The sequence below is a fragment of the Halyomorpha halys genome, unplaced genomic scaffold (assembly GCF_000696795.3).
Source record: "Halyomorpha halys isolate HHAL.00 unplaced genomic scaffold, Hhal_1.1 Scaffold474.1, whole genome shotgun sequence".
NCBI classification, from domain to species: domain Eukaryota; kingdom Metazoa; phylum Arthropoda; class Insecta; order Hemiptera; family Pentatomidae; genus Halyomorpha; species Halyomorpha halys.
The window spans coordinates 1,168,202-1,181,536 of record NW_027108830.1 but is presented as its reverse complement, the minus strand read 5'-3'; the positions used below and the strand labels follow the sequence as shown (position 1 = coordinate 1,181,536).

The 13,335-nt window shown below is 31.0% G+C and overlaps 2 protein-coding genes across 2 annotated transcripts in view; one reads left to right on the top strand and one right to left on the bottom strand.

Annotated features, from left to right (window-relative positions):
* Positions 1 to 13,335, top strand: part of LOC106683247 (protein Skeletor, isoforms B/C) — a gene marked incomplete in the record, with an annotated part of 168,897 nt that overhangs the window by 122,695 nt on the left and 32,867 nt on the right. Inside the window, 1 exon segment of the mRNA XM_024358354.2 lies at positions 2,374 to 2,542. Within this exon segment, the coding sequence (XP_024214122.2) occupies positions 2,374 to 2,542 (169 nt within the window).
* The window catches only part of LOC106683250 (uncharacterized), a 168,789-nt gene that overhangs the window by 129,861 nt on the left and 25,593 nt on the right, over positions 1 to 13,335 (bottom strand). The window lies entirely within an intron of this gene.

Genomic DNA, 13,335 nt, shown 5'->3' with positions numbered 1-13,335 from the left:
CACATTATTATTATACAAAATATTTTATTGTTACAGATAGTTCGCAAAACCAATTACTTATATTATTTATAATATGTGTATATTAAAATATTTTGTTTTATTGTATATTATAATTTTGCCTTTTTTTCCTTCGCTTTCCAAAGTAAGAATAAAAAAATAGACCTAAATAGGTTAGAGGTAGGACCTTATTTTTTGTAAGAACGATAAAGCTTGTTTTAAGCCCTGCTATTTGTAACGGTGTCATAAGTTTGCAAATTCACCGTCAGGTGAAAAACTGTTTCTGGACCAACCGTTTTGCAGGGAGGTGATTTAGTCAAAATCGTGCTCAACCACAAGGATTTTTCCCTAATTAAACGGTACTTTTTAGAGGCTAATTGTGCCCTAGGAGGGTCGAATCACTGCTAATTTAACAGATTAAATAATTAATGGAAGATTAACGGGATGTAATTAACAAAAGGAACAAAAACAGTAAAAAAATTATGTTTCATAATTTTTGTACTACTTGAGTTCTTTTTAGAACGTACTCAGACCATCTTCCTTTTATTAAGTAATAATTGCCTGCTAGATCTGAACTCCAACTCGGGCCAGAAAAATAAGAACCACAGTACCTTACCCATTAAGCTACCGTGTTTCATCACTCATTTACTCAAACATTTTTGAGTTTTTGTTTTAATTTTTTTTTCATCCCAAAAATTAGAAAGAAGCAATATTACACGAAAATTTATTTTTAATAGTTTTCGTACTGTTTGAGTTCTTTTAAGACCATCTTCCTTTTATTAAGTAATAATTGCCTGCAAGATCTGAACTCCAACTCGGGCCAGAAAGATAAGAACGACTGTACCTAACTCATTAAGCTACTTCATCACTCAAATATTATTGATTTTTTGTTTTGTTTTTTTGTCACAAAAAATTATAAATAAATAATGTGACACAAAAAGAGCATTTTGTTTTTCAGAAACCATTGATAATGGAGCAATGAGAAATGTAATAAGCTGAGTTAGTTAAAACAATCACCCTCAGTACTTAAACCTCAGCCTATCACAGTCATATAAAGACAATTATAAAATTAGTTTTATATTTATACAATAGGTAAGGCACTGTGTGTTTTAAAATACCTGTTTTGATATTTATTAGCACAAAGATAATACCGGTCGAAAAATTGGACTGTAGGTATCGGGAATCATTACCAATTTTCTCAGGTGCATTTTTTTTATGTTTCATACTCTTACTTAATTATTATTAACAATTGATTCTGAATAAATATTAGCTGATCGAATTTACACAATTATAATGAATATTTTAATCATGAGACTACTATCTACATTGTAGAGACTGTTAATATTTCATTCCATTTTCAGAGGTTTTTTTAAATATTTTTTTTTATTTTATTTTTTTTCAGAGTTTTTTTTAATTAATTTTTTTTTTTATATTTTAGTATGTATGAGATCATTCATCACCATTACCTATTGCCCACAACTGTGTGGCAGATTGTAATATCTATCAATAAATAAATCTATCAATAAAAAAAAAAAAAAAAAATTACACTCCAGTGGTATATCCCAGCCATACATGTGTTGTGCCTGGAGTCCAGACAAGCTTATTGAAGTAGACTGACTGGAAGATAGGTTAGAAATAAATTATATTTTACAAGCAAACAACGGATTTTACTGGTTCCGTAATAGTATTTACACAGCAGAGTACCCAGTATTTAATAATAAAATGAATGAAAACAAAGAAATCCCAAGGAATTTTCTGGCTGAAAGTCAAGCATACTTTTCCGTTGTCAAATTGCTGAAAAGCGAAATTGTTAACCGTAAAACAGAGATTTCCCTATACAGAATCACTGTAGTGAGATACGCCGATAAGGCTTGGAATCTAAACAAGAATGGTTCACAATTGGTTGACAACGTGTGACCTCTGATACATCATAGGCCCAGTCACGTAATAAATAGAAGAAGATAAAATAAGGAATGGTATGCACTTTGGAGGCATGGCAAGATAAATATACGGAAGACCTAGAGGAAGGTCAAAGGGTAGATGTAGAGACAACGTCCAGAGTGACATCAGAAAACTAAGAATAAGTGTTGCATACGACCGGATGGGGCATGCCCGGAACAGATGGGGCATGGATATTGAACAGGCTTCATAAGGATCGATTTAAGCATAGGTAGTGTCAATAGAAGAGGAGTTCCAGTACATTGCCCAACAATATCCTAAACAAGAAATGTTATATTATTTTAACTTTATTGCACTACTTTATTTTTGTTAAAAAAAAAAAAAAAATAAAAAAATAACATGGAGACCATGTATCATTCTACGCACCTTAACAAGTATATTTTGCACGATCCTAACTACTGTTTCTTGTGTTTTCAGGTATGAAAGGAAGACAATTGTCCTTACCTTGCCGGGAGACCTCACTATCTTCGACATCGGACACTTCGGAGTGTGGTGTGAGGCCTTCACAGTCGACTTCGGCCATGTCCAGGTCCCTGCGTCCTTGAACGTTCCTCCATCGCTGAAGATGTTGGGAGTGTCCCCTCAGGTAACTGTATAATTATTTTATCTTTGAATAACCTGTCCACCATGTTTTTAGTCAGAAAAAATGATAGAGTTCATTAATTTTATAAATAAGTAAACTCGATAATCATCCGTTAAGGCAGGAAAGAAGGCAGGACTTGTGGCCTTTATACTTTATACAATTTTAAAATTTGGCCACATTATTTGCGAATTTAGTTCAATAATTAAAAATAAAAAAATAAAACAATAAAAACTTATTTTGTGTATTCAATGTGAACTTCATCGTGTCTTCAACATACTAGAAGTTTAATTATGATTGTTAAAGGAATTGTATTTCTTCAGAATTATTGTGCTGAACGATTTGATTACAAAATGAAAAAAAATTACATTTTTCTGGGATATAAAATCACATCTGAATAAGAATTTCACATAAGCCATCAGCAAAACTGTTCAGTCGCTGAACTGCACATATGAATCCTTTCTTTTTATCTACTAATGTTGAAAAAACTATAACAGGTTTCAGTTGTAAATCGTTAATATTACTTTCTTCGCCTGTTATAGATGTGAAAGTTGTCTTTTACTGGAACCGAAGCGTTGAAAGTTACATTCGTATAAACAAACGTTACCAAATTTAATTGGAATCAATTAATAAATTTCGTTAAATATATAAAAATTATAGTGACTTAAATATCTACACAGACAAAATATATTTATATATATATATATGTGTGTGCGTACAATGACACTTGTTTCCCCATTACTTACATTAAATATGATCTATATAAAAACACAGTCGCTAAATATTAGACGTTAAGTCCTGCTACTTCACAATTCGAGCAGCTACTCATTTATTCCTTCAAGGCAGAGTGGACTTTGTTCCACTGAGAACAAATCATCAGTAGTTCAATTTAATTGACATTTTTTCTATACCTTAGGATGATTAAAACCATATTAATAATGTTATAATGTCCTACTTCATGTGGTTGCTTCATATACAGCATTGTTAACCTTAGTACAATTTTATTTTAGTCTATTAATACAAATAGTCAGAGCATAAAACAATATAAATAGTAATTATAAAAGTTTTGAATTATGTGCTAAACTTATATATTTTTTTTTTATTATTATTTTTTCCCTCACATAGTTTTATTTATTGTCTAGCTTTTTATCGTTCTTTATAGGTGTGTTTAATTTTCCCATTATTTTAATTTTAAAACTTTCCCTGTTTTTCCATCAAAAATAAAACAGAATTATAGTCCCAATAAAAATAAATTTATAAATCATTCGAAACCTTTTCACTTTTAGGTAAATATTGAGATTATTATCACTTAACAGCAAGAAGTTATAAGCAATTTATTTATATATGTCAAGTGTTTGGATATGATTATTTCATAAAACGTATAAATAAAATCTAAATATAGGATCAGGTGATGTCCTCAAGTGAATTATTAATAGATTCTATAAAAAAAAAAAAACTAAAAAAAAACTTTGTATGAGGTGGACAGGTTGGAAAACAAGCATGCATGGAATAAGCTTTTTGCTCTTTTAGAATAATAAGAACAGGGAAAAAACCTTTCTGAAAACAATACTTACTAGAAAGGCAAATGAATGCAAAAAGCACTTATAGTATCTTTTTTAAAAAACTAACATTTTTTTTCCTTTTTTAATTTATTGAATAAGAGCAATATGATGTATTTTTTATATTTTTAATTATTTTTAAAAACTTCATAAAGTGTAAACACTTCCTCTCTAGATAATAATTTACAATAAAACACTAGTTTCGATAGTAAATTATTTTTATGTTTTCTTATGACTTCGTCTTCAGAGTTGTCAACTTCCTCGATTTCGATCTTGGTTGTAGGGAGTCGTCAGCAGATAATTTTTATTTTTAAGTCTCTAAAGAAGTTCTCTGTAAAAGACGATGGAAAAAAGTTTATAGAAAAAATCAATAAATAGAGAAAACATGAAATGACAGCTAGGCAAACATGTTAAAACAATAATACTCCCCAATAGCATATTACCAAATAGGTTTCTAATTTTTAAAAAATGTCTGATCGTTAAAAGACAGACTATTTCCGACATCACGAACAGAATCAATGAACTTCTACGTTAATAAATATCAAGTATATTTAATTTCATAGTGTTCATAATAATCATGGAATACAAAAGTTCAACTCTTTATAACCTTCTACCTGGGAAGTTAGAGTCTATGAATTCATATTGAAATTTTTGTTTTCAATATGAAGAAACCAAAGAACATTTTTGGTTGTTAATTGGAATTGATTTTGCCTTTAAATTTTTACAATAGAAAAAATATTTAAGTAAAAATATGGAAATGTAAGATTATATAAGATTCCATTCTGGAATAAATTAAATAAAACCGTTTATAAAGTAATAAATTTTGTTGCTGTCAGGGAAGGAGAAAAAAAAATTAATACAATGTTTACGTTATTTTTAACTGTGATGCGATCCAGCACAATCTTATATGGATACCATCGAACACAAAACTATGTAAAAATACAATGAAGTAGTTTAATTTAACCAAAAATTGTAACCATAAACCAATTATTCATGAAAGAACCTAATAAGGAAAATGTTTTCTTGCTTGGTTTTCAATAATTCAAACTAATAACTAGTTATTTGTAATGTTTTTTTTTTCTGGAAGATATTTCCCTTTTATGAATTTATTTCAACATCCAAACAACGTTTCGAGAAGTTCGCTCATTATCCAGTCCATTGTTACATATCCATACAAAAATAATATCTTAGCAAAATTCAACTAAAGAAATTAATTTTAACTTTAAGTTATTTAAATATAATTTGCTATTTACACAGCTAATGTTATAACTATTCATCGATTTACAAATTTAAAAAATTGAGATTAAGCCAAAAATTTAAATACGAATTATTCTTATTGTCTTTCTTCAAATTATATGATGGACTTATATCAACAAAGGTCAGAAAAAATTTTTATATTACAAATCATTAATAAATATTAAACATCTTGATGTTCATATACTTAGTGTTTTTTTCTTCTTTATCAAAACGGTCTAAAAATTACCCCTACTTTAAATGATTCTAATGTTAAATTTTACTAATTATTCTTAAATTTAACCTCAAAATTAATATCTACTTTAATTTTTACCCAATGTTATTAACTTCAGGAGAAAAAAAAAGTGTACAAAAAATCAGTATCAGGAAAACTTATGAGCAGAGACTTGGAATGAGTATGCTTGAGAGAAATAAGTTGAGAACAGTCTACTGTAGTTCATTTTTTCGGATCGTAATTATAAAAAGTATCTTCAAAAGAACTACATTTTTAGAAATTTTAAAAGTTGTTTCAGATCTATACTCATTAAGTTGAGAAGTAAGAATAATGGGAAAGTGCGAAAATAGTCATTTTTTGTAGTCTATAGAGATCGCAGCTGAAACCTAAGGTATCAAGGTGAAGCAACTATCTAAATTAGTTAATCATAAAAATAATTCAATAATAATTAGTTGAATTTATCTTCGGAAGAGTGAAACGTGTGCGTTAGTGGGACTTCTTGGAGATTTCAAGCTGAGGCCTTCAAATCGGTTTGAAAGTATTGCATTAAAGAACCTGTATTTTCTAATTAATCCGTAGATTGAAAAAAAATTTAAGAAATTATTACTACATTATTCACGTTTTATTAGTCCCGGAAAATACAACTTTCACTATACTAATGGAGTTATTCCCTTATTATAGCTATAAAGAATTGCGTTGTATGAAATAGTGGAAAACCTTACCCTCGTTCCTTAACGAAGTAGTTGTTAATGATTTTACCAACAGATTATCCGCTGAGAGATGGACAAATGTCAGCGATGGTTCCGAAGCCGTGCAGAAGAAATCATCAACTAAATGACAAGGTCGCATCTGTCACCTTTCGTCATCCTTAATAAATTTACGAGCTGATGGTCATGCGATCTGGAGGGCTCTAATTAAACATGCTCACGACGGTCACGCGTAGATAAGCCATACCTTTCCACACCGATCTCTCTATGATCCACGTTCGGATCCCACATTCTGCACCGCCGGAATATAAATGAAAAGATTGCATCACATCCAGTCATGGAGATGGCTCGAAGAACATGGATGGGATGGGTAATATTGCCACAATCCTCTGTTCGATCACTACGTGAGGTTGCCTTTGGAGACGTGAAGCATCTTGGCAATAGCTAATAATCGTTGAGGAAAACGATCAAAGCCTTAGATTATTTGAAGTATCTTACTTCAAATATGCCCCTTGCATATTCCTTCATAATAATTACGTCAAACTGATGTCTTCAGGTGTTTTTGTATTTCGCCGTTAAACCATGCCATACAGGTTTGTTCACACACCAGGTTTAGTTACTTTCATGAAAACAAAGAAACTCATCTATGTTTGTTTGTTGTAACTCGAGCTCCGCGTAGTTTGTTATGCGTTATAGTATACTTGATGCGCCTGTTACGGCGACATTGTAAACGCTTCTTCTTTTTTTTTTTTTTTTTTTTTAACTTTAACTATTAATTTACTCTTGTCCCTCCATATAATTAACAAGCAGTAAATCTGTTCACAAGAAAAATAATTGAATGTCAGGCACAGGAAATGAGATTACCCCACAGCACTTCATCCCTTATCCTTTTAATGACTTCCATACAAAACAGTGCATTTATCTAATTATTTAATTAGTTTGTTTTAATGGTTTTTAGGATATGAAATTTTTGGTTATGAAATATTTGACATTTGATTGATTCATAATTTCGAACAATCGCCTATTACTATCTCGATTTAAACTTAAAATAGTCTCCAAGCAATTGGCAGTGTCAGTAAAGCTATCTTCATTTCCAAATCCTTTTTCTTCTTATTGGAGGTTTATAATTTGTGTACACTCAAATTGTCTTCTAAATGTAGAAAGATTTGTATACATTCACAGGTTTTTGTTATGTTAATTGATGCCAAAAGTTTTAGTTTTCTTTAAAATACGAAAATTGACTTAAATACCATGAAAAACAAAAAACACGATTTGCTTAAAATTTTTCAACCGTTCAACTCAATTAGGAGGGACTTTAAATGTACGCAATACATTAATAACTTAACAAACATTAAAAACTTTCATTGCTGACAATAAGGATTCGAAAATGACGAAATTTTTACTGAAAATGAACCCCAATTTTATTTCGTTATTGACATACATGTATATAGACATATCATCCAGACATCTTCAGAAACACTAAAACCGAAACGGATATAAGACATACCCCGCACAACTCCGATAATATTTAATACAATGAGAGGGACGGTGAATTATTTTAGTGGAAAATATGACATACATGTCAATACCAAAAAAAAATCTCTACTCTGGCAGGCGCCACATGTATTCCATCCCGCATAACAAATTATAAATCCCAGTTTCTCCTTACAGACTTCACACGTATAAAAAAATGTTCATTAGAGAGAAACAGGAATAGAAGCATCCAGTGTAAGTAATAGAATAGTGTTAAGTTAATGTAATTATTACACTGGGGAACAAAAAAAAATATATTTTTTTTTTTTGTGGCATTCGTATTTAAGTGAAATTTACTTACATTTTTAGTGTTTTGTACTAAGGTACACCATGTGTAGTAACTCAGCTAATATTTAGGTTTCAACATTTTTAATTAAAAAACTGGTTCTCATTATGAAACGAATTACCATAAATAAAAATTTAAAAAGTATATGTATAATTTGTTTATGAAGTTATTTGTTATAAATCAACTTGAACAGAGACATATTTTTCTTTATTAACATTAATACTTCATTGCTCAATTAAAAATATGAGTGATTCACGTAAGTATCAATTACTCCTACTACAGATGCGTGAAAGTTTAGAGAGAAATATAATTTACTTTCATAATCGAGCATATTTTGGGACACAACTTGGACAAATGAATAAATATTGTGTGATACAAAAAGTTTGTACACGAATACACTTCAATATTGAGTTCAAAGAGTGCGAAATCATTCTTTTCATAGTGAAGATTTTCTAGTTCCCATGTTCGTTGCTCCTCCGAACATTTCCGGTGAAGTTGACAAAAATTTGAATTTATAGAAGAAATATGCCAAGGTTTTGGTATCCAGACTAAAATAAAAACATCGCCTTTAGTCTGATATAGGAGTTTCATCTAATCGGACTTGAGAAAAATATATTTTTCCATATTTTATTGAATAAAATTCTATACTTTATTGTAACAATGTTTCTGGAATTGTAAATACATTGAAATTTTATTTGGTCATTAAAGTGGATACACTAAATATCCCTGTTTTATTTACAAATGGGACAGCCATACAAAACAAGGACACTGGAGAAGAATATTCCGGCCTTTAATAACAAACATGGATGTAGAAAAAGGTAAGATAATTTACAAACCATTGATAAATCAGGAAGAAATTATTCTTCTGCTCCTCCATATTATACTTTGCGATATAAATGGATTTAAATAAATGCTTTATACAAGAATGTCGGTTGCTTCAAGTATATTTGGAAATTGTTGAAAGCGGGCATCTTCGATCACCAGTCCGTAGTTTAACTAACGACAATGATTCCATAATTCATAAAACTCAAGTTAAATAATATCCACCAAGAAGGTTTGTATCGATCGTCCCTAAAAATGTTTTAGGGAACCACAAATCAGCAAAATATCCTGAAAAAGTCGCTAAAATGCTTCAACACTTTAAAACGATCCCTGGGCCATTTTCCTTTTCCTTATACAAAGATGAGGAAACTATATAAAGTCAAATTATCTTGGATTACATTTAATTAATTAAACTTCACGATCATGTGGTGAATGTATTTATTTAAAATTAGTTACAATATCACATATCCTTATATAAAATAATACAAATATCATTAGGAGTTTTTAATGCCTTTTAATTCTACTCTACCTTTTTCAACTGTTGATCCTTTAACATATATTTCGAATGAATGAATATTTTTGAGCTGCACACTTACTAATCATTATTTAGCGATTGCCTTAACGCTTTTAACACTATAATCGTATGGTTTCATTTCTTCATTTGCTTTGTATGGTTTCAAGTGGAACATAGTGAACCTGAATACACCTACTAATATAATTTACTATTGGCAAAGAGCAAGCTTTTTTAACAATTGGATGACAAACCTTGATGGAGCAAGTGCTGTAGGAAGGCTCTGGAAATGCTGGACCGGAAGGCATGTAACGTGCCGGATTTTGCTGTTACAGAAGCGATCTCTGGCGGCGGCTTCCCAGAACTTGGAGGTCTATACCCCGGGACCTCAGGCATACTCCTCAGCAGAGTATATCCGGCCGACAACCTACAGACCGCCCAGCCACCGCTTCAGTTCGGTTCAGCTTCAGCCATCCAGGTCTGTCTACGAGAGGACCATCGTCCAGCCACCCTTCCAAGAGAGGACCATCGTCCAGCCACCCTTCCAAGACCAGCAGTATCAAAACTACTACCAACAGAACTATGTCCTATCTACTCAAATCTTTCCCCAGGAGTATATACAGCCTCCGAAGCAGCAGGAATACAACCCATTCCAGCGACAATATGCCAATGTTCCACAATATCAATTCTGAATGATTCTTTTCTATTTTAGATTATTTAGCTAGGAAAAACAAGAAACAAAAAATAAAAAAAAAATAAAAGCTTGAACATATAAATACTTCAAAAAACTTTTGATATCATTAATATAATTTATTAAGCTCCTGAACAATTTAAAAAGAATACGTGACTCCTAGAAAATTTGACGGGTCTTTTATATTATGAGAAATGGTTTTTGCATAGATTGGATGACACATATGAAGACTAACTCTTGAAACTGACATCGAAATTGACGTTGAAGCAGTCTCATCGAATATTTTAGAGACTCATTACACTTTTTTCCAGATCTACTCAATTTTTTTTTCGAACAACCAAAGTTCTTATAGTTCGATATTAGTTACAAAATGGTCATAAATTTGCTAATATAAATAAGAGTAATATGGAAAATAAACTATAGAAGTACAAAGTCGTTGCCAATAAATTGTTCATTGATGATAAAAGTTCAGTCCAAAATATTTTAAGTTCTAAATAGGTAGAATGTATGATTGAATGCAAAAATATATACAAGGTGATATTTGGTACCTTCACACTAATTCCTGACATATTTTAGTATTTCACGAAACGAAACGATAAGATTTTTCAACTGATTTCATCAGTAGAAAAAAGAAACATCTCATGGAATCGGTTTCAGAACCGATTAGACCTCTGAGCCTATGTTAAAAGCTCAAAAACATGCCACATTTTACTGGCTGATTTCATCAGCTGGATAAAAATGTTCGGGCGATCGGTCATTCTATTGAGGCTATCGTGATACGGAAAGTAAGATCCGTGTAAGTAGGCTGCAAGCCTAGACCGTTTGACCTCTCCAGCCTTCGTACTAGATAAGAATCAATACCATGTCTAGTAATCGAATGCAAAAACACCACAATTATCGATTGATTTCATCGCTCGATAGTTTTTCAGAAGCCCAAGTTAGGCATCTGCAAATACACGAGGTAAAATTTGCCGGCTGATTTCATCAGCTGAAAAAACTTACTGCTTTACGGTGATTGGTCAAACTGCAATCGCGATACGATTCATCGCCTAATAGAATATCCAAGATCGATCATATCAATCCACGATTAATATGAAAGACTGATTTAATCAGTTACAAGGTTCTCACTACAAGCCTGATATTAATCGAGATGCGATCCTTCTCACATTGAGTTGCTTAACACACATCGCACATGAGAATGGTACGACTCCCAAACTGATTTGTCTTCAGTAGTGGAATGTATCTCCCTAGATCTGCTCTTGACAACGAGTAATTGCGAAGAGGTTCATCTATAGCCTCTTCTTAATTTTATACCGACTGCATGATAGGATTTACCGGCTGATTTCATCAGCTAAACAAATCTTCGGGCCATAGGCTTTTTTGGTCGTTGAGCTATCGGCTGATTTCATCAGCTGATAGAAAGTGTTGTTATCAGGCGGAAATGGTGCGCTTCCAATAGTATTGACTGATTTCATCAGGGGATGATACTAACGGATGATAATGCAGCATGTAGTGAAATATGACCGTATAACACGTCTACATAACCATCATGTGCCCTATACTTAAACATTCATATAATGAACTATCAATCCTATCAGCGACAAGTTCACAACTTTACCTTGGTAGGTGAAAATATTTCTACCCCTTCTGTATCACTCAACTTTATTCGAATATAAAAATCCCTATGAAACCCAAACATTTCTATTGTAAAGGTGCTATGCATTAAAGGAATAGGGAAATAAATATTTACTATTCATACTGTACTTATCGTTTAGGAAAATTACACTTACAAACATTTGTCTAATTATTAAAAATTAAAGCATAATCATTTTTTTTTTGAGTTCAAGGGTTTCTATCATTTATTAAAATATTAATCAAAAATATTTTTTAAAAACACACATATACAAGGTTACGATACTTAAAGTTGAGGAATCATTTGAAAGACCATTCATCTATTCTCGCATTTTTTTTTATTTGAGGAATGATTTCTAGTTTTTTATTTGGAATATTTATCTAGTTAATTTGGAATTTATTTACTGAGTGGAATTCATCTACAGTGTAACTTTTTTTTTTTTTGGACATGCTTATATTAAGAAAAGATTTAAATTCAATTTATTTTCTAAAAAAATATTCATTTTTCATAAAAAAAAAAAAGTGTTTTCATAAAAGATAGGACATTTTCTGAACTTCATAGAAAAAATTAATTAATCAAAAAAAAAAACTTTTGGAACAATTTTGTTATTAATAACTTGAGCAACAGTTTTTCGTTTGTAAAATGTATGTTAAAATTTGGAAAAATAATTATATTATTTTTGTACTCTGAATTAAAAAAAAAAGTGTCCGTAATAATTGATAATTAATAATAATAGTAATATAATCAAGATCTTTTCCAATACGGTTATAGAGTCTCCTTATGTGAGCCAGCGCAAGCAATAGTTAGAATAGAATAATTAGAAACTTGTTAAAAAAATTCGATTTATACTCCACTTTTTTTTCTCCTTATTCCAAAAAATATTGTTACTGAAAAAAAACGTTATTTAAAGCGGTTTATAAAACAGAGAATTCATTTGCTTGCCCAAAAAAGGCTGCTGCTCTACTGTTAATTTGTGAGCGATCAGCTTAACTCCTATCTAATTGATTTTCCTACAGAGAATGCAGATATGGGCAGTACCAAATTCTTAAAAAAAAAAAGAGTTACACCACTTTTCCTTTCCCTCCCACACATCTAACCGAACAATGAAGTCGTCAGTTGCAGAAAAAAAAAATCAATTAACAAAGTAAATTAAATTAATTTTGAAATTGCTTGTCTGTTTCAAAACGGAATGTCTTATTTTAATTTCTTATGCTCTCTAAACCGAAAGGATAAAACATTTTTTTTAATTTATTAGTATTTTAAGTCAGTACTGGATTTCCGATGCAATTAATATCGTAGAGAATTGAAACCCAAAGTTAATTTTTTATTATGAGCTCACTATGAAATTCCTCCATTACACCCACATACTTTCAGTAGCACAAGACAATTTTTAAATGTGGAAATAATTTCACATCTCACCACTCCCAAGTTTCTAATTTCATGAGGCAAGCCACACTAGCCCAACTTTCCACTTCCTAATCACGTATCCTAGATTTAGTTCCGAAAAGATAACTCAGCTAGAGCGTGCCAGGTTCTAATCTAACTGGGATGGCTATCCTCTTCCAAGAACTCTCTGCTAATTAATGAGA